This window comes from Eretmochelys imbricata, chromosome 6 (assembly GCF_965152235.1).
Source record: "Eretmochelys imbricata isolate rEreImb1 chromosome 6, rEreImb1.hap1, whole genome shotgun sequence".
In the NCBI taxonomy this organism is placed as follows: domain Eukaryota; kingdom Metazoa; phylum Chordata; order Testudines; family Cheloniidae; genus Eretmochelys; species Eretmochelys imbricata.
Window position 1 is genome coordinate 70743926 of NC_135577.1, and position 21729 is coordinate 70765654.

The 21729-nt window shown below is 42.7% G+C and overlaps 1 protein-coding gene across 10 annotated transcripts in view; it reads right to left on the bottom strand.

Moving 5' to 3' along the window:
- The window catches only part of MGA (MAX dimerization protein MGA), a 94970-nt gene that overhangs the window by 51026 nt on the left and 22215 nt on the right, over nt 1–21729 (bottom strand). For 9 of the 10 annotated variants that reach the window (XR_013346370.1, XR_013346371.1, XM_077818848.1 and 6 more), the window contains exons 3-10: nt 15111–16038; nt 14653–14740; nt 14363–14458; nt 6788–6919; nt 6027–6125; nt 4419–5068; nt 2044–2404; nt 686–909 (exon numbers count right to left, since the gene is read on the bottom strand). Coding sequence is in view for 8 of the 10 variants with exons in the window: in XM_077818848.1 (XP_077674974.1) it covers nt 686–909; nt 2044–2404; nt 4419–5068; nt 6027–6125; nt 6788–6919; nt 14363–14458; nt 14653–14740; nt 15111–16038 (2578 nt within the window). In the remaining 2 variants the exon portion in view is untranslated. The remainder of the gene's footprint in view (nt 1–685; nt 910–2043; nt 2405–4418; nt 5069–6026; nt 6126–6787; nt 6920–14362; nt 14459–14652; nt 14741–15110; nt 16039–21729) is intronic. The other variant, XM_077818850.1, reaches the window with a different exon arrangement.

Below are 21729 nucleotides of genomic sequence, written 5' to 3' on the forward strand. Positions count from 1 at the left end.
CTCCATCTAGGTTTTACTTCTGAATTAGGTTTTATTTTAAGTAAAAAATCTAGGTGCAAAGACAACTATTCTGCTTAACCTGGCAGATGATAAAGAGAGAGATTCTGCTTTGAGGAAACCTGCTGAATTCTGGTCACATCTCTACATACTTCTCTATCAGTATCCCTGTGGAAGGTTTTACTTTTCACATTTTCATGGGCTAAAACACAAAGCAGACTTTTCAATGCTTTGGCACTGGAAATCAAAATGTCTTCACGGTCTAAAACAAAAAATCCATTAGTTTTAAAATATATTTCCTCATTTGTCTTGCACATCATTCATTAATTATATAAGCTACATTGAATAGCTCAAGTATTTAAGGAAATGGAATGTTCTGTATTTTGCAAAATAGCATGCATTATTGCTAGAAATTCACAACCCCTTTTGTCCATACTTGTACTCATGCAATAATGTGTTTATAAAAGACCAACGGATTTTAAAATTGGGAAGAAAAAAAAAAAAATCAACCCCACCTCACCAAAATTCTATTTACAAAAGTATCCAATTATGGACTTAAATCTCATATCAACCTACTTCAGATACTGATTTGTACAGATTTTTAGTGAAGGCTGGTTTGTTTTTTTAACACACAAGGAGGTTTTGCCCTCTTCCTTTGAAAATAGAGCATCTTCCTTTCCTTGCTTACCACTGGGTTGGGTTTGGGAGTATACACTCTCCCTGGTTTGACTCCATTGGAAGATTTGTTCTTACTGGAAGGCAAGAGCTCTGGGGTAGGCAGCACCAAAGGTTTCACTGGTTCAATGACAGATGGTGTTGGGATGTAAATTGGTTCTGGATCTATCTCTCCTTCTACTTTTATCCACAATGGGCAGTTCCTAATAGGCTGCTCTGGCTCTGTATCACAGATAGCTGAAAAATGAAAGAGGAAAAAACGTTTTTTAAAACAGCATATTTTTGCAGTGAAAATGTCTCATCTAATGCTACAGTAATTACAGAAATATCCATCTAAGTCTAAGCACTGCCTCCTATTAGTTAAGCACTCACATTCCCAGGAAATAGCACTGGTTCTCTTTCTGGGCTCAAGCTCTAGGCAAGAGTGGCTGGTCCTTGCCCACACCAAGGGGAAAGGGAAAGGAACCAAGGTAAAAATTACATTAAACTTCATCTTCATTTACCAAATGCCAACAGTAGTAGAGAATGCTGTCACTATTTAAATATTAAACAAAAATAAAGAAAGTAGTTCTACGCATTGTGCAATCTTCTTCCGTATTGTGTAATAAAATCAAGACACCCAAGACTTTGTGATGTTTCTCTGTAGCATGAGAATCTTATTCATTCCATAAATCAAACTGACTGGAACATGATGAGACAATGCCATCAATATTTAAGAGTACGAACAAAGTACAGTCCACATCAATTTCAACCTCTCTTTGGTGTTTAATACATTACTGACAGCTGCCATCTTATTTCCCCAATACACATTAGGGGACAGCCCCTCAGCTGGTATAGAAGTCAGCATAGCTTCATTGAAGTTAGTGAAGCTAAGACAACTAACATCAGCTGAAGATATGGCCCTAGATGTTCAGTTGTTGTGAGAGGGATCAATGAAATACTGGGCAAAGCAAACAAAGGAGTGAATAATACTGAAGTCCCAAATTACATAATGATCAATGTGTTGTGACTCACATCCTGGGCCTCTGAACTGATTTAGGATGATAATCAAGCGACAGACTTTTTACAAGTACCCTGAATGATACCTGGCTATGTTACAAGTCATAAACCCATAAAAAGTTCCAAAAATGTCAACCACGCAGCTAAATGAAAGGCAGATTTCTAAAATATCAATAAAGTAGGAAACAAGATTTGCTTCTAGTTAGTTTCTGGCAAAGTAGGTGGAAGTTGCATGTACAGAATCTCTTAGAACTCACCCTACTTTCTTGATTCAGCAAGGTGTTTGCTATAAATTCAACATAAAAATCTCATGAAAAAGCATATGGCTTTGAAATTGTTTTGAGTGATCACTCTGCCCCTGGTAATACTCACTGTATTCCACCTTCTTTCTCCTCCTCCTATCTTTCTGTTTCAGCTCATCTTCTTCCCCATCACCCTCTTCTTCCAACTCCTCCTCTTCCTGCTGCTCTTCCCCTTGTGGCCCATAGAATACAAGGCTTCCACGCACAGCTTTCTTCAGGATTTTCTTGTGTTTGGATCCTCCCTTTACTACTAACACCCTTCTTTTCAAGCAAGTGCAGCCAAACATACAGTCAGGCCTGCGACAATGGGTAGGCTGACGCTTTTCCAGTGCTAGGCTAGCACAGACACAACCCAGACGGCAGAAATCATTGTTGCACGGTGGTGCTCGCCTTCTGATTATTTTGTGGATAGGTTTATTTTTAAGAGAAGCCTAAAGTTTAAAAAAAATACATACGTATACATTTGAAATTCTACTGAGATAAAAAACATGCATGCATACAAGATCTGCATACACAATCAATGCCACCACACAATTAACATCAGGTACAGGATTTGCAATTTAAACTGAATGACAGGACACAGAGTGGTGTCTTCAAGGGGATGGTCATGCCCACCCCACCCTGATTGACAGGCCTGGTTCTGCCTCTGAGCAAGCTGCAGTCAGCAGAAGACCAACTATAAGGAAGCTGAGGACTTGCCCTGGGCAGAAGAAACTGCAAATTACACTGAATGACAGGATAGAGAACAGTTGCACTAAAAGTTGCTGTGCGGTCATGTCACCTGATGTTCTACAGTGGGTAATCCAAGAAGCAGAAGAGCTGAGATTCATACTTAATGAGTAGGGCCCTACCAAATCCATGGTCCATTTTGGTCAATTTCACAGTCACAGGATTTTAAAAATCATAAATTTCATGATGTCAGCTATTTAAATCTAAGATTTCACAGCGTTGTAATTGTAGGGGTCCTGATCCCAAAAAGCAGCTGTGGTGTGGGAGGGTCGCAAGGTTATTGTAGGGGGAGTTGTGGTGCTGCTACACTTACTTCTGCGCTACTGCTGGCGGTGGTGCTGCCTTTAGAGCTGGGCAGCTGGAGAGCGGTCGCTGCTGCCCGGTCCCAGCTCTGAAAACAGAGCCGCTGCCAGCAGCAGCGCAGAAATAAGGATGGCCTGGTATGGTATTGCCACCCTTACTTCTGAACTGCTGCCTGCAGAGCGGGGCCCTCAGTCAGCAGCCACCACTCTCCAGCCGCTCAGCTCTGAAGGCAGCAGCGCAGAAGAAAGAGTGGCAATACTGTGACACTTCTAAAATAACCTTGTGACCCCCCTGCAACTCCCTTTTGGGTCATGACTCCCAATTTGAGAAACACTGGTCTCCCCCCATGAAATCTGGTCTTTTGTATGCTTTTACCCTATACTATACAGATCTCATGGGAGGATACCAGATTTCACAGTCCATGAAGCATTTTTCATGGTCGTGAACTTGGTAGGGCCCTATCAATGATACACCTAGGAATTGATATAAGCAGGACTTATTTTCAATTAAATACATTAAAGCAACGTCAATTCTGTGCAAAGTTAAAAAAACAAAACAAAACAGGAAATGCCAAGTTACCATGTATGTACCTGTATGTTTTATGGTACATAGTTAACAAAATTAACCGAATATATTAAGATACATATCAAAAGTCTATGTTAATATAACATTTTGTACACTTACAATTCCAGGATGTACAAAGGTTATGATTCCTAGAGCAACATTAATTCTTGCACTTATCTAGTATTTTCTATTCCTCTTTTCTTTCTGATATATGTATCTTTTCCCATGCTAGGGGTCTTGCAACTGCCACTTCTACTGGGCAGACAGTAGGCTTTCACTCTGTCCCAGGTGGGCAGTGCCTCTTGCCAATGACACTGGCAAATCCAAACACCACTATTGGCAATGTAGCTCCCAGAATAGCAGAAATACTATTAAACAAAAAAAGATGGCTTCTCTGGGTTAGAAATTCTTCTTGAAGTGGACAAAAGCATCTCCACTGGGGAGTTCTGATTAAGAAAATTATATTGTATCAACAATTTTTAACTCAAATAATAGCTGTTGCTACAATAGAAACATGAGTCCAAGACAAGAAGTTGATTCAATGTGGACAAGGGTGGGGACTGCCAATACAACTATATGCTTTTCCTGGTTAACTGTTCTTCTGAAATGGCAAACCCCATTTCTATCTCCAACTGTCTAAATTGCTGGTACAGATAGACAAATTAAGAAAACATTTTCTTGACTTTTTCTACAGAGCAATACATCTAACCGGTAAGAAAAGGTGACCCCGCACCCTGTATATTTTTATTAGTATCATTATCTCTTTGTTAAACCCTAGCTACGAAGCACTGGAGTGCAGAAGTAGTAGGTTTGATAGGGAAGAGAAGGGAGGTAATTACAGTAGCTTACCTGAGCAGTGAGCAGAGTTGCCAGGGATATGTCTGCTCGTTCTTCTGTGATGTAGGTCCGTGGTTTCCCATCCCACAATGCACAGTCCTCTAAGTCCATCAACTTCACCTGAGATTTAGACAAACCTGGTGGGCGAGTAGCTTGTTGCTGCTGGTGTGCCTGACGCAGACTGATCTGCTTTGGCAACATGTTTTCTTCTAGAGCTGGCACCATAAAATTATCCACCTGATTAGCCATGTTGCTACTTGGCAGAGACTTAGTAACCTTCTCCCCTGGGACTGAAAAGCTGTGTTTCTGCTTTAATACAACAGGTGAAGGAAGTATGGGTTTGTAGGATGGTTTTACTCGGCTCTTTGAAGCTGTCTGTTTATTCTGAGTTTTCATCTTCCTAGAGGCAGAAGACACAGCGAGAGGCTTAAAAGTATAAGAGGTGGATGGAGTGCTGGTGGATTGCTTCTTTAGAACACTGTCTAGTGTTCGTACATAGCTAGTGCTCTTGGTTGGCAGCTGATAAACCACAGGAGAAGTGGAAGTGCTAGAAGAAAATCCCATGCTTGTTTCCATCAGCTTCCCTTCATTTTCCAGGTATTCATCCAGCTTGTCACTGCAGAAAGCGGAGCGATTCTTCAAAGACCCTTCTGAACCACTACCTGAATAAATATGGAATCCAAATACACAGGAAATAACTCCAGAGAAAGTACACTGTCAGTTCTCCTAATAGGTAGAGTCAATAGAGAACAGTAATTTCTTTAACTTTCCAAAGCTTTTATACAACATCTGGGTATGAAATGGGTGATCATAGCACAGCATGCATGCATGCCAAATATGGCCACTCAGTTCAACAATGCACCTAGCAGCCACTGGAATTTTTGATATGGATGGGTGGCTCATGGCAGTTACAAGTCTCAGGGTACAGTGTTCCATCTCACTCTGAATGGGTAACTATGAAGACCTATTTGGAGCACTACAAACTAGGATATGTAGTCTCTCCAAGGTACACCTTTGCATTAAAAAACTATTACAGTGGTTGCAATCTAACTACAGTTTATTTAAATTCAGTGTAGCCTTCTGGCTCCTGGCAAGTTGCCAAAAGCAGCCTCCCATTAGGCAAAGGTTGGGTTTCCTCAACCTATGAAGTATCTACTCCCATTATAATTTTAAACATATATACCCAAGAAATTGCAGATTCTTCCCCAAAGAACAGTCTAAAGCAACACTGAAGATAAGAGTTCCCACACCTCTCTAAACAAGGGTTGTTTATATAGAGTCCAAAATGGATCAGTAATAACAACCCTATTTCAGTTAGCTTTTGCCTTTTCTCAGCAGTCATTTGTACAAAATAAAAATCACACTTTTATCCTATTTCAAAGTAGAATAAATCACAATGGGAAAATAAAATCTCTCTGATTCCACAAAACCCCATTCAGATCTTTGAAATCTGTATCAGTGAAATCACAGTAACCAGGGGATTCTTTACTCATGACCATTTCTGCTCCAAAAATTTCACTAAAAATTAAAATAAAGCATTAAGTAAACTGAAAGGATCTGCTCCTAGGACAGAAAAAGGGCCACATGTATCACATGGAAACACTCTTTTCTACCTCTTACCTTCATTTCTAGAAGCACTGTGAAACTTCCCTCGCCAGCCCTTGATCTTGGTAAAATCATTCGTTTTCCCTGTCCTGGAAACAAAGGGAAACCCAGCATCTGGAAAGAAAACAAGCCAGCCTCACCTTATCAACCAGGTGCAAAAACATTACACATGAATGAATAATGATCCTCTACATGTGGAACAATACCACTTCTAACTCAGCCCCCTAACAACATGGAAGTCTAACTGACTGTGACTACAGCACCCTAAAGCAAAGTAACAGAAAAAAAGGCTTAGAATCGACATGTGGGGCCTCAATTTCAGGAGTCCGGTCTATATGAAATATCACCAATACCATACACACAAATGACTCCATGCGTACATGTAAACTGCAAATTTTCTTTGAGCTCATGGCTAGACAGGCAATCTATGTGTGTCCATTAGGGAAAACCCAATTTTATACACATACATGAGTGCCTGCACTAAGCAGGTGTACAGCTGCATGACAATGCCATTACTGAAAATCAGAGCCTGACCGTCACATGGTAGACCACTTGGCCAAGAAGTTCATAGTAATTTAAACAGCAAGTTTATGATATATGGCTTTCGTATAAAGATTCCTCATTAAAAACAAAAAATTCCTATGTGATACCTTCTCATCACTGGCATTCAACTTTATTTAAAACTCCTATTCCACATACACAACTAACCCCAACCCCTCAAGCCCTCAACAATAATGCTGAAAGAATAATGTATTTTGAAAGCATGGTTTACCTACCCGAACAGCCAGGATTGATTCTTGGGTAGTTCCACAAAGAGTAGTTTTTTGAGTAGGAGAGCGGGAGCTGCACACCCAAATATTTCAGGTCAATGCTCATTGTTGGGTCCACAGAGTTCAACTTTAGTCCCACTGCAAGAAGCAAGTACCAGTGAAAATCACACAGCCATGCAAACTATTAGCAAAAAGAAGCAGCAAATCTTTTAAGATGATACATTTCTCAGCTTATACAAGTAATAAAAAGTTACTTTAAAAGAGTTTGCATTCATTCTGCGTTTTAACAGACTTGAAAACAGAAAAAAGAATGGCCAGGGGCTCCAGTTTTCCACCAGACTTCAACTCCTATGCAGTTTAGATACTACAGTATCTGAGATCATACCACCCTATTAAGATGTGCTTGGGATGAGATAAAAAGGAAAAACCACTTTCATCTCTCTCTGTCCAGGGAAGAATGTAAAGATCCTATTGCACTTTTTGAAAAAGAAGAAAGGGTCAACCTCTGTTCTCCTGGGCAACATTCCTTATCTCAAAACAGGTGCTAATATCCACAAGCTGGGTGTAAGATATTGCTTAAGTTTTAACCGGATATAATATTCCTTACTTCTTATCTTAAAACTGTTACCTACTGTTGTTGTCCACCACTGAACAGTTGTGCCAACCGTTGTAATGGGTGAAGTGATTCCTGAATATTTACATACAAACACTAATGTGTTTTTTGGAAGAAAAGTGCTATAAAATAGAATTAATTATGATTATGGCTATTGTGTTCACATATACAGTCACCGCACAATCAGTAAGATACTGATGGAATTCTCATTCTTTTGCAAAGTATTATGGAATACCATTAGTATGAGAAGCACTATATAAAAATAAATTTTCTTAGTAATTGAATAGAAAAACAAAGTGAAAGAAGTAACAATTGCATAGAATAATTTAACAGAGCAAGCTAGTAGGTACAAAGGAATTTCTAGACTCTTATCCCCTTCCAAGTCCCCACGTGCTTTTCCTCTAAGGAAACTTGCAATGGTTGGGATAAAATAAAGGTATACCAATCATAATAGTCACTTTCCCTCACTTTAAGCAGCAGCAGAAGGGGGATACTAAGTGAACAAGTCGATCAATAAAATGGTTCATCTGGAGATGTATAGCTGAACAATTTAGGATCTAGGTAATAAAAGTGACCTTTCGTATGTGCATGATCATTTAAATTTAAATGTGTACATATTGTGCTGTGGAATTTTTTTTCTGAGAAGCCCCAGACTGAACAAGCTTGGGGAAAGTCCCTATCTCATCCCAGAATACATCAATTCACGTCAAGATTAAAAATGACAAGAGATGAATTTAACAACAACAAACAGAACAGAGTTCTCTTGAAGCCTCCAAATTAATGAATCCCAAGCAAGATCTTTTCTTTATTTCATGTGTAACATTCATTTCCTCACAACCATGAAACTGATAATCTGCATGAATCCTGAAGATTATTTTTATTGGTGGGATTGAGGTAATACCCAGAGAAAGAACAGTTACTGTACAGTAACTGTGGTTCTTTGAGATGTTGTAATCAAGTGTGAATCCCACTGTAGTTGCACGTGTACCACATGCACACTACCCGAGTCCTTTGAGTAGCAGCGTCCTTTAGGGCCACGTGTGTGCCTGTGCCTTGTTGCATGCCTGTGTGAAGACATAAAAGGCAGTGGCCACCACCTTTCCTGAGTTCCCTCGCAACTCGAAGCCAGTGACAGCTGAGGATTCCAAAAAGCAGGGATGAAGGATGGGTCATGGGATCCACACTGACTACAACATCTCAAAGAACCACAGTTGCAGTAGGGGAAGTAACCTTTCTTTTGGAGTACGTGTGAGTGGATCCCACTATAGGTGACCAGCAAGCAATATCCTTTCAGGATGGTGGGAAGAAGGCGTTTCAGCTGCATCCATTAATATAGTAACTGAAGAACTGCTCTCCCAAGCTTGGCATCAGACTTGACTGCTAAGCCCAAAGTAAAACGCTTGACAAGGTCAGTGGTCCACAGTGCTGTTTTGCCGATTTCTGATATCAGCACATTACTGAAGCAGGAGAAAGATGTTGCTTGCGATCTGGTGGAGGGAGCCTTAATGTTGGCTAGGAGAAGTACATCAGCCACCTGGTAACACAGTGAGTTGCATTGTGTTATCCATTTCTTATTCTATGTGAAGAGGTGGCCTGACCTTTAGAATGCCTGGCTAGTGCCAGAAATACACTGGGAGACCGTCTGAACAGTCTGGTCCTGAATATAATAAAGCAAGGACCTGGACACATCTAGCATATGCAACTTCTCTTCTCCCAGTGTGGAGTGTGGCTTTGGGAAGAAGACTGGTTTAGATTAAATTCTAAGACCACTGTGAGGATGAATTTTGGATGAAGTTTTAGCACCACAATATCCCTATGCAATGTTGTATACAGAGGTTCAGCCATAAGTGCTTGGCACTAACTCACTCCTCTAGCCACAGTGATTGCTCCCTATATTTCCTCACTCCAAAGACAGGCTTCATAGTGGCTTTCTGAAGGAGGTTCAAAGGGAGGCTTCATAAATCTAAGGAGGATGATGTTGAAGTCCCAGGCAGGAGTAGGTTCTAAGACTGGTTGGTAGGTACGTAATAGCCTTCTGAAAAACTTTGATAATGTTCAGTGAGAAAAGACCAAGCAAAACAGTTCAGGTAAATGGCAAGCTGAAAATGCTGCAAGGTGGATCTTAATAGAACTGAACGTTTAAGTGCGATAGTCAAAAATCATCAATACTGAGGTCTGGACCAGGTCCAGGCCATACTGGACTGCCCATATAGAGAGTCTCTTCAATTGAGATGAGTAAGTCTTCCTGGGCAGTCTCTTCCTGCTCTGTATCAGGATTTCCTATACCTGTAGGGAGCAGTCTCTGTCTGCAATACTCAACCAGGCAACTACCACACTGCAGGCACAATGACTTTGCGTCTGAATGGACTATCTGGCAATGGTGCTGGGAAATCAGATCTGGCCAATCTGGGAGCTGGATAGGCAGCAGAATGGATATTTGTAAGAGGTCTGTCAACCAAAACCATCTCAGCTACTAGGGCAACACAAAGACAGTTTTGTCTTGTTTGATTTTGGCTGTTACCCTGGGATACAGAAGTCCTTGGGATCACTGCAGAAAGAAAGCATGCAGAAGCAACCCCAGGCTTGTGCCCGGTCTGGAACAAATCATCTGGCACTTGATGTTGGTGGCAAACAAGCCTATCATAGAGGTCCCCCAACAAAGGAATATCAGCTCTCTGAAGGACCTCCGCAGTGATCACTCATGTGTGGTAAACAGATTATCTGCCAGGTTGTTGATGACACCCAAGAGGTGAAGAATGAATGGTTTATCATATGTTGGAGCGACCAGAACTTAATAGTTTTCAGACAGAGGGGAGGCCAAGTGTGCACTCCCTTGGTTGTTTACACAGTGCATCACGTACATGTAATCTACCAAGGTCCGCACTGTGTAATTTTGAAGGAGAGATAGGAAGGCCATGCAGGCTAGCCTGATGGCTCTAAGCTCCAGGACACTGATGTAGTGCCCCATGTCTTTAAGGATCAGGTCCCTCGTATTTGTGGACAGCCCAGGTGGACTCTCCAACCTGTCCCTGATGCATCTGTGGTTAAAGTCATTGTCAGGGAGCAAAGAACAGTACCCTTCCATGCACTTTTTTGGGTTCCTTCCACTCTCTCAGTTCTGAGATGACATGGTGAAACTACAACCTTCTTGTTCATCTGGGGTATTGTTGAGAAATAGATTCACCAGAGACAGAGCTGAAGGGACTACTGGTGAAGTCTGGCAAGCAGCAACACATACATGCTTGCGACATAGGGCCAGCAGACCCAGACACACCCATACCATAGCAGACTTTGACTCCCTCAGGGAACTGATGGGCAAGATCCACTGGGAGAATAACATGAGGGGGAAAGGAGTCCAGGAGAGCTGGCTGTATTTTAAAGAATCCTTATTGATGTTACGGGGCAAACCATCCCAATGTGTAGAAAGAATAGTAAATATGGCAGGCGACCAGCTTGGCTTAACAGTGAAATCCTTGCTGATCTTAAAACACAAAAAAGAAGCTTACAAGAAGTGGAAGGTTGGACAAATGACCAGGATGAGTATAAAAATATTGCTCGGGCATGCAGGAGTGAACTCAGGAAGGTCAAATCACACCTGGAGTTGCAGCTAGCAAGAGATGTTAAGAGTAACAAGAAGGGTTTCTTCAGGTATGTTGGCAACAAGAAGAAAGTCAAGGAAAGTGTGGACCCCTTACTGAATGATGGAGGCAACCAAGTGACATAGGATGTGGAAAAAGCTAATGTACTCAATGCTTTTTTTGCCTCTGTCTTCACGAACAAGGTCAGCTCCCAGACTACTGCACTGGGCAGCACAGAATGGGGAGGAGGTGACCAGCCCTCTGTGGAGAAAGAAGTGGTTCGGGACTATTTAGAAAAGCTGGACATGCACAAGTCCATGGGGCCGGATGCGTTGCATCCAAGAGTGCTAAAGGAGTTGGCGGATGTGATTGCAGAGCCATTAGCCATTATCTTTGAAAACTCATGGCGATCCGGGGAAGTCCTGGACGACTGGAAAAAGGCTAATGTAGTACCCATCTTTAAAAAAGGGAAGGAGGAGGATCCTAGGAACTACAGGCCAGTCAGCCTCACCTCAGTCCCTGGAAAAATCATGGAGCAGGTCCTCAAGGAATCAATTCTGAAGCACTTAGAGGAGAGGAAAGTGATCAGGAACAGTCAGCATGGATTCACCAAGGGCAAGTCATGCCTGACTAATCTAATTGCCTTCCATGACGAGAAAACTAGTTCTGTGGATGAAGGGAAAGCAAGGGACGTGTTGTTCCTTGACTTTAGCAAAGCTTTTAACACTGTCTCCCACAGTATTCTTGTCAGCAACTTAAAGAAGTATGGGCTGGATGAATGGACTACAAGGTGGGTAGAAAATTGGTTAGATTGTCGGGCTCAACGGGTAGTGATCAATGGCTCCATGTCTAGTTGGCAGCCAGTATCAAGCGGAGTGCCCCAAGGGTCGATCCTGGGGCTGGTTTTGTTCAATATCTTCATAAATGATCTGGAGGATGGTGTGGATTGCACTCTCAGCAAGTTTGCAGACGACACTAAACTGGGAGGAGTGGTAGATACGCTGGAGGGTAGGGATAGGACACAGAGGGACCTAGACAAATTGGAGGATTGGGCCAAAAGAAATCTGATGAGGTTCAACAAGGACAAGTGCAGAGTCCTGCACTTAGGACAGAAGAAGCCCATGCACCGCTACAGACTAGGGACCGAATGCCTAGGCAGCAGTTCTGCGGAAAAGGACCTAGGGGTTACAGTGGACGAGAAGCTGGATGAGAGTCAACAGTGTGCCCTTGTAGCCAAGAAGGCCAATGGCATTTTGGGATGTATAAGTAGGGGCATTGCCAGCAGATAGAGGGACGTGATCGTTCCCCTCTATTCGACATTGGTGAGGCCTCATCTGGAGTACTATGTCCAGTTTTGGGCTCCACACTACAAGAAGGATGTGGAAAAATTGGAAAAAGAGTCCAGTGGAGGGCAACAAAAATGATTAGGGGACTGGAACACACGACTTACGAGGAGAGGCTGAGGGAACTGGGATTGTTTAGTCTACAGAAGAATGAGGGGAGATTTGATAGCTGCTTTCAACTACCTGAAAGGGGATTCCAAAGAGGATGGATCTAGACTATTCTCAGTGGTAGCGGATGACAGGACAAGGAGTAATGGTCTCAAGTTGCAGTGGGGGAGATTTAGGTTGGATATTAGGAAAAACTTTTTCACTAGGAGGGTGGTGAAACACTGGAATGCGTTACCTAGGGAGGTGGTGGAATCTTTTTCCTCAGAAGTTTTTAAGGTAAGGCTTGACAAAGCCCTGGCTGGGATGATTTAATTGGGGATGGGTCCTGCTTTGAGCAGGGGGTTGGACTAGATGACCTCCTGAGGTCCCTTCCAATCCTGATATTCTATGATTCATTGCAATCAGGAATAATTCTAACCTAAGTAATAGCAACTGCATCGACAGGAACCTGTCCTTTGGAAGGTATGCTCTTGCTAACCCAAGCTGATCAGTGCTCTTATGAACTCATTCGGAGATGGGATAAGACGATTTTTTGTAGTTCACTATGAGACCTGGCTGAGAGAACAGAGAGAACATATTTCAGGCTTGCCGCCATGTCCTGCTGGGATCTGCCTTCCCACAACTGATCATCCAGGTAAGGGTATACATGAATGTCTTTCCTTCTAAGATGTGCTGCTACTACCTTTGGACACCTCATGAAGATTCTTGGTGCCATGGAGAGTTTGAATGGCAGTACTTTCTACTTGTAATGATTTGGCCCACCACGAATCTGAACTATTTATTGTCAGCTGGGTGGATGATTATATGGAAGTACGTGTCCTGTACGTAAAAGTTAAGAGTTAGAAACCAGTCATGGGCCTGAAGATGTGGGATTACAGAGGCAAGCGTTATCCTGAATCTGAGATGACGCATGTATTTGTTCAATCTCCTCATATCTAGGATAGGATGAAGACCCGCTTCAGGATAAGGAAGTGACAGGAGTAGAAGCCTCTTCCGTTGTACTACCCCACCTACCTAAATGAAGTAACAAGTCTGCTTGTCTTTGTAACATGCAGTGTTGTAGCTGTTTCAGTCCCAGGGTATTAGAGAGAGAAGGTGGGTGAGCTAATATCTTTTACTGGACCCACTTCTGTTGTTGATTGAGAAAAGCTTTTGAGCTTACACTGAGCTGTTCGGGTGACCTCTCACCAATAGAAGATGGTCCAATATAAGATATTACCTCCTTGTCTGTTTGTAACAGGCTTTTGTGAGAAGGGAAAGGGTATGGAGTGGGAAAGTACAGAAGAGCCTTAGGATACAATGTTTAATGCCCATTTGTCAGTTGTCCCAGTGGAAAGGGGCCAGGCAGTTGCTGAAGGTGGAGAGAGGCTCCAGAATGAATGCAGTGCAACTCTTGATGCTTCTGTCAAATCTGCGGCCTCTGAGAAGGAAGTAGGTTAGCCAAAGAGGTGGGAAATGGGCATCCCCTGGAGCACCTTGTCCTCTTTCTTTGTCATTACTCTGGTCATTAACTCAAGGAGTAAGATAATGTCCTCGGTCTCTGCTGGGGCTGGTACCTATATGTTTTTCTATAGGGTGTCAGTATATGGTCATTGAGGGAACTGAATACCGTTTCTGGCTGAAGTGCTCCATCACTGTCTGCTCCCTTCTGGTTTTGGAATAAATGAATCTCACTACCACAGCCAGTAAAGGGAAACTGAAGGAGGGTTGCTGCAGCTCTGCCATTTATGCCCTCACACAGGCGCAAGAGGAAGCATCAGTGGCCACATCACACACTTCTGTTCAAAAGTCTCTGATTCCATTCACATGAGCACCTACAGCGGGATCCACAGTGAAAGATGCTTGAAGAACCACCCAAACTCAGGTCCCCACTGTGGTAAGCACAGTATTAAAACACAGTAGGAAACAATTCCTGCCCCAGAGAGCTTTACATATATACCTTCCTGGAGACTCGGATGTATCACTTGCTTATGCCGCAAGGACTTCAGATCTTCCAAGAGTTCTTTTTCCAGCAAGCATATTCTTGCTCGACAACCTGCTCAGAGAATGAAAGATATTATTGTGTATGCAATGAGATTGCACATGCTATGCAAAATTCTGATACACTGTTCATTTAAATACTTATCTCCCACTGTATCCTTACACCTTCTTTTATCAAGGCCAAACCACCCAAATTCCATCCCCCCCCCCCTTTTTTTTAAACTATTATTAAAGGTTATTGAGTGTTACCTGGATCACTTGTAGCTAGCAAGGAAGTCTGCAGATTCTGTGATTCTTCTCCTCCAACTCTATCAACAGTGTGAATGTCGAGAGCTTCCTACATGCAAAAAGAGCCTCAAATAAATGTAAAGTGCTTTAAAATCAAATGCTCATCTCGACACAAGCTAGACAGCCATATCATTAAAACAGGCTATTAGAGTGGCCTAATTATAGTGCTTTGCATTACTATGCACCAAACTCCAGATTCTAATCACTCATTCTCGCTGAGCCAGTGATAATCAAGAGTGCTATGAAGGTAGAAAACGCAGACAGTGCTACAACTACAAATTTTTTAAATAACGTTTTCAGGGATCCCAAAGGAGAAAATTATTATTTTCAGCTTATGACCACTGAGAAGCTAAGTTAAGCCACTGCTCCTTTTGAGCATATTAAGTTTTATTGAGGACACTGAAGGAAGAGTGATTTACCTTGGATGCAAAGGACACAAAGAGGACTCCATCCACATCCTCAAGATCTGGCTTAACATCTGGAAGGATACTTCCTGATCCCAAGGAGGCATTCTTGCTTGTCACTGAATTCTTCCCTATGTTTTTAGGGGGTCGTCCAGCCTTGGAGATCTTTAGCTTTCGTGGCCTTCCCCTTCTACTTGGGCCGGATGACATAGGATTTTGATTAGTACCAGTACCCTTCTGGGACATGGGATTCCTTAGTACACCTGCTTTTTTTCTTCCAGCAACGTCTTTGGCTGAAAAAAGGCCACCTGTAGAGCTCCCAAGCTTGAAACTAGATGATTTAGATATGGTCCATGGTGCCTCTTTGATGGAACAGTATTTTTGTGGCACTTTGTTTCCAGAGTACTGTTTTTTCACAGCTACTTCCTCAGTTTCCATGACTGTGTGTAAGCAAGAGTCCTTATGATTTTCAAAACAAATAGGCAAGGAGTCCAATATTGCACTCACTGGGGATTTATCCTTCTTACAAGAGGAGAGCATGGTCTGTGGCAGCTCAGAGATCTTTACCGTGCTCTTGGTGACTGCACAGGGCTCTAAATAGACTACAGGCATCTTCCCACTATCCAATTTTAACATTTTGGCTTTGGCAACACCTGAAGGGTTGGCCAGCATTCGTTTGGTGGACCTGACTCCTGCATCTTTTCTGTCCATCTCACTGTGTTTTCTCAGCTGTTTCTCTAGTATGGGATCGTTATCACTATTGGAATATTCATCTGTTTCCTCATCTGTGTCTTCCTGCTTCACAGTTATCCCTTCAATGCACACACTTGACCCATAATCATAGTCATCTACCGGCTCCTCTTTAATGACTACATTGAAGTGTCCATTTGGGTCCAATGGGGATGCTACCCGGGAGCTGCTTTCATAACTGCTAGCGATGGGACTGGAGAAAGTAAACAAGAACTTTACCACACAGATGAAAGACACAAAATTAAAAAAATATCCTGTCATATTATATTTTCCTTCCCTAAAACAGATTCCTCAGTACTGCACAATAAATGGTTATCACAGTAGGAAGATACTACTGTAGCAGGACGTTGCTCCCTATAAGGAACAACACTTAGGTCAACTGAGCTTGACAGTGACTTTAGGGCAACTGCTGCTAGTTAGGACAAGCTTTCATTTTTAGCATACTAGTTAGCATTCAAGAAACATTATTATGCCATCTCATATGTTTTTTCATCATACAGACTCCAGAGAATATAGTAATTTCTTATTTTAGGTAGCAGGACTCTCTCCTCTGCTCTTATATGAGAATCATATTTAAAAGTAACTGGTATTCTAACCCGTCCCATATGAAATCACCCCATCCATTTGGAAGCCACTGAGCCAGATTCTGCTCTCAATTACTCCAGCGTAAATTCAGAGTAACTCCACTGAACTCAACTGACTTAGTCTGAATTGAAATGGATATCAGTGAAAACAGAACTTGGCCAGACATTAGAGAACTCCAACTGTAGATGCAATTTCATTCTTATAAATAGTTCTGGGAGGTATTGGTTGCTTCCCATCAGTTTTGCTAACATTATCAAAATCTGGCAGCCAGCCATGAAGAAGAAACGCACCTGAAAAATATAATTCCCCCCCCACACAATACAGCTCAGAGAATGATAGTTGAAATTTCAGAAGCAAGCCTATAGGTAGGGCCCTACCAAATTCATGGTCCATTTTGGTAAATTTCATGGCCATAGGATTTTAAAAATCATAAATTTCAAGATTTCAGCTATTTAAATCTGAAATGTCATGGTGTTGTAATTGTAGGGGTCCTGACCCCAAAAGGAGTTGTTTGCGTGTGTGTGTGTGTGTGGGGGGGGGGGGTTACAAGGTTATTGTGGGGTGGGGGTTGCAATGCTGCGACCCTTACTTCTGCACCGCTGCTGGCGGTGGCGCTGCCTTCAGAGCTGGGCAGCTGGAGAGCGGCGGCTGCGGGCTGGGAGCCCAGCTCTGATGGCAGAGCCACCGCCAGCACCAGCACAGAAGTACAGGGTGGCATGGTAGGGTATTGCTAGCGGGGCGCCGCCTTCAGAGGTGGGGGCCTGGCCAACAGCCACCGCTCTCCAGCCACCCAGCTCTGAAGGCAGAGCAGAGTAACGGTGGCAATACCGCAACCCCCCTAAAATAACTCTGTGACCCCCCTTTTGGGTCAGGACCCCCAATTTGAGAAACACTGGTCTCCCCTATGAACTCTGTATAGTATAGGGTAAAAGAACACAAAAGACCAAATTTCACACTCCGTGACATGTTTTTCATGGCTGGACCACTTAATGATCTTTCCAAATGTTATTTGTACCGTTACTAACGATTGTAAAGCGCTTTGGATAAAAGTGCTAATCAAAAAAAGCGGGTTTTTTTTCTACAAATAAAAGCACACAATTCATATTTTAATATCAGTACTCTCTCCCCCGCCACGGCAGCCACCGAGATGGGCTGGGAAGGACAGGGTTCTCTCCCCGGCAGCCACCGCCCTGGAGATGGAGAAAGTTGGTCTCTCTCTGGCTGCTGTTGCCCTGCACATACTCCCCCTACCCACTCTTCTCACCCCACTGCCCCCTCCCACCTACCTCCTATTCCCCCCCAAGGCCATCACCTCACCTGACATGTGCATCTCCTCCAGGGTTCAGGCACCTAATTAATGGAGCCACGCCTACGTGGCTCCACTAATTAGGTGGGTGACCCTTTATTCTCTTATGTGTGGCTGCCCAGGTGTGTACCTTAGAAGGAACTATCCGCAGACCACCTGAATGGAGCTCGCAGACCAAGTTTGAGAACCTCTGGTCTAGTAGATTTTCAGGTTTCCCATACTAATGTGGGAAAGAGCACAATGCTAAACTTTAATTGGGATGGTAAAACCATTGCAAAGGAAAATTATGGTTAACTGTTCCTTAAGATATTTAGGAGTAGTTGCTGCCCATAAAATTTATGAGTTACAAAAACTGAATTAGATAAACCTCTGTCTTTTTAGAGAAGGAGAGAAAAAGGAATAAAATGGAAGGATTACATTTTTAAAAAGGGAGAGAGATATTTGTGGACAAGGAAAGTCCGAAAAATCTAAAGTAAAAAATATAAAAAAAACCCCACAATGCAGAGAAACAGAGGAAAGAATTTCAGGGGATGGAAGGAGAGAGAAGCAAAAACATACTTTCTGGACAATGCAAAAAGAGACACAACATAATCCAAAACAGGAATGGCAGAGGGCAGTAAAGCCACAAAGTAAAGAGAAGGTACATCAAAAGTGCAGGACACAGAGTAAATTACATTTTTAAGCTTATTAGATGAAAAGTTGATTGGCAATACAGTTATGTATGGTAAAATACCTCTATATTATTGCTTTATTTCTTTAAAATTCATGGCCATGATTTTGGGGGGGAGGGTTTTTTGGGGGAAGGGGAGGTATGGTGGCATCTGGGCTCATAGGCTTAGTACTTTAGTTAGGTGCTGTTTTGTAAATTTTTCAAGTCTTGAACACTTCATTCATGGAGATCTGAATATACACCACTTTTAATTGAGTAAAATTCTTCTTCTTCCTAAAACACACTTGATATAACTAAATTTTTTACTCATTATAATAATTTAAATTACCATCATATTGATACAATATCAAATCATAAAGCAGTGGTCCCCAAACTTTTCAGGATCGCTCACCCCCCCCTTACCCCCATCATAGAATCATAGAATATCAGGGTTGGAAGGGACCTCAGAAGGTCATCTAGTCCAACCCCCTGCTCAAAGCAGGACCAATCCCCAATTTTCGCCCCAGATCCCTAAATGACCCCCTCAAGGATTGAACTCACAACCCTGGGTTTAGCAGGCCAGTGCTCAAATCACTGACCTATCCCTCCCCTCCCTACCAGAGCTGGGCCGGGAAACAGCAGGGCCGGGAACGGAGCACCAGGGCCAGACGCCGCAACTGGGGGTGAGGCCAGAGCTGTGGGCAGAGAGGAGGTTGGGTGGCGTTCCCTGCCCACCCCTTCTGGGGACTGGCCTGGGCCGCAACATGGCCCCTACGCAAATATTCCTCCGTTCCCCCCCGAGGGGGGCATGCCCCATAGTTTGGAAACCATTTCCATAAAGAAATGTATGGGACACATATTTGAGACTCCCAATGCCTTGGAAGAATGCGAGAATTCTTGTGCAAACATGAAATGCAGCAATAAATGAACTTCAAAAACATGATCAAAATTCTCCATAAGGATGGTTCATTATGGTAACCTTCTAAAATAGGATTCCGATTCTTCTCAGAAACAAAAATGTATGCAAATATTTTCTTCTTGCAATTTTTTTGTATATCACACAGCAGTGAAAGTTAAAAGGATACTGATGGTATCTGAATAGACTTCAAACATTTTACAATGTATCACCAGTGAGAGAAGGATTCGAAAACCAAAGCCTTATCTATACTAAAGCGCTTTGTAAACTGATTTCAACCCATCTTAACATAAAAAACAGATACTAGGCCAGCCAAAAGAAAGGAAATCAGTATGCTCTCCACCTCAAAACAAAAGATGTTGAGATGGTCAAGCCGTTTATTTAAAAAAAAAAAAGAAATGTGGTTGTAAGGAGCCTAATGCGGGTGCTCCAACTGAAAACCAGTTGATGGAGACTAGGCTACCTTAGAATAGTCATATGCAGCAGAGACCTGAGAGATGTATTAGTAGGATGGCTTTTGGAATGACTGTGGACAGAGGACAACCAAGAGGTAGACCAAGGACTCGGTATGTGGGCTGGATATCAACGGACCTCCAAGAGACCAATCTGCACAACAGCCTGGCATATGATCATGAGTTTTGGAAGAAAGCTATAAAGTCACCGACCCTGAATAGGGAAGTGGCAAGAAAGAAAAAGCTTTTGAAACTGATTTTAAATCAAAAAGCTTTTGATTTAAGTAAATTAGTGGTAACACCCTGTGGTACACTATATCAATTTAAGTGTACCTTATATCAATTTAGCTTATGTTGCTATGGAATTAATTTAATTTTAATTAATTTAAATCACAGTAAGGCATTCTTAAAACGAAATAAGAATATCCATAAGGGGGGCTGCACTCATTTAACTGAATCAGTTTCTAAGCAGATTTAATTAAGTTAGTACAACTTTCTCATGTAGACAAGGCCTGAGAAACAAGAAGTTGCAAAAAAAAGTGGAATTAATAGCTAGTTACAATGTTGTAAAATAGATCCTTCCTTACAGTGTACTTCCTTTAGTTGTGAAATTAAGACCCCGCTAGATTTAGCAAAATATGATACTCCTTGTATACTCTAGTCCAGGGGTTGGCAAACCTTTTGTCCCAAGGGCCACATGAGGATTGCAAACTGTATGGAGGGCCGGGTAGGGAAGGCTGTGCTTCCACAAACAGCCAGGCCCCTACCCTCTATCCAACCCCTCCCACTTCCTGCTCCCTGACTGCCCCCCTCAGAACTCCCGACCCATCCAACCCCCTCTCTGCTCCTTGTCCCCTGACTGCCCCCTCCTGAGACCCCCTGACCCTAACCGTCCCCCCGGGACCCCACCACCTATCCAACCTGCCCCAAACCCCCACCCCCAACAGGCCCTCCCACGCTTATCCGCCTCCCCCCCCCCCCCCCGTTCCCCATCCCCTGACCGCCCCCCAGAACCTCTGCCTCATCCAACCATCCCCTGCTCCCTGTCCCGACTGCTCTCCAGGACCCTTATCCCCCCCCGACCTCCTCCTTACCATGTCGCTCAGAGCAGCATGTCTGGCAGCCGCACTGCCCGGCCAGAGCCAGACATGCTGCTGCGCTGCCCTGCTGCCCAGAGGGCTGCCCATGCAGTGGCATGACTGCGGGGGAGGGGCCCAGCAAGGAAAGGGCAAAGGGCTACCTCCCTGGCCGGGAGCTCAAGGGCCGGGCCAGATGTGGCCCGCAGGCCATAGTTTGCCCACCTTTGCTCTAGTCAATACAGAAATTATGGAGATGTCCATCATGGCATCATAGTTAAGACTGAATTACATTTCACACTTAAAAGCAAATATCTGTTAATGTATTAAAAAAAAAAACACACACACCCTTTCCTTCCGAAATCACTCACATTTTTAAGTACTGAAGGAATTTTTTGAAAATTTACAAGGATATCCATTAATTAGTTTATGAGTTAAAATTATGTCTTTTAAGAAATGCAACATCTTAGAATATATATATTACACACACACAAAGTCCTGATCAGCCATAACACGTGCCATTTCTGCACAGCCAACAATAAACTATGAAAAATGATAGACCGTAATTGATAGACAGTGTTTCCCCTTAACTGCAGGTCATGAGAATGATGAACAGATTTAATGGAAAAGGGAATGCAAGATTCTTGATACCTACAGAACATAAAAAAGATAGAGTGCAGCCATTTCTTGAATGAGTTATGGAATATTTCCAGTTCTCAATTTTTTTTTCCATAAGTGAGAGAGTGAATGAAGATTATCATTCCTGTGTAGAAGGCAGATACTAAAAAACTAAAGAAAATGCCGGACAACGTTCTGAGCGTAGCACTAGGACTATGGCAACAAAAATATTATATAGCTATACATATATAGTGTCTTTAGTTTTTAATAGAAATGTACTAG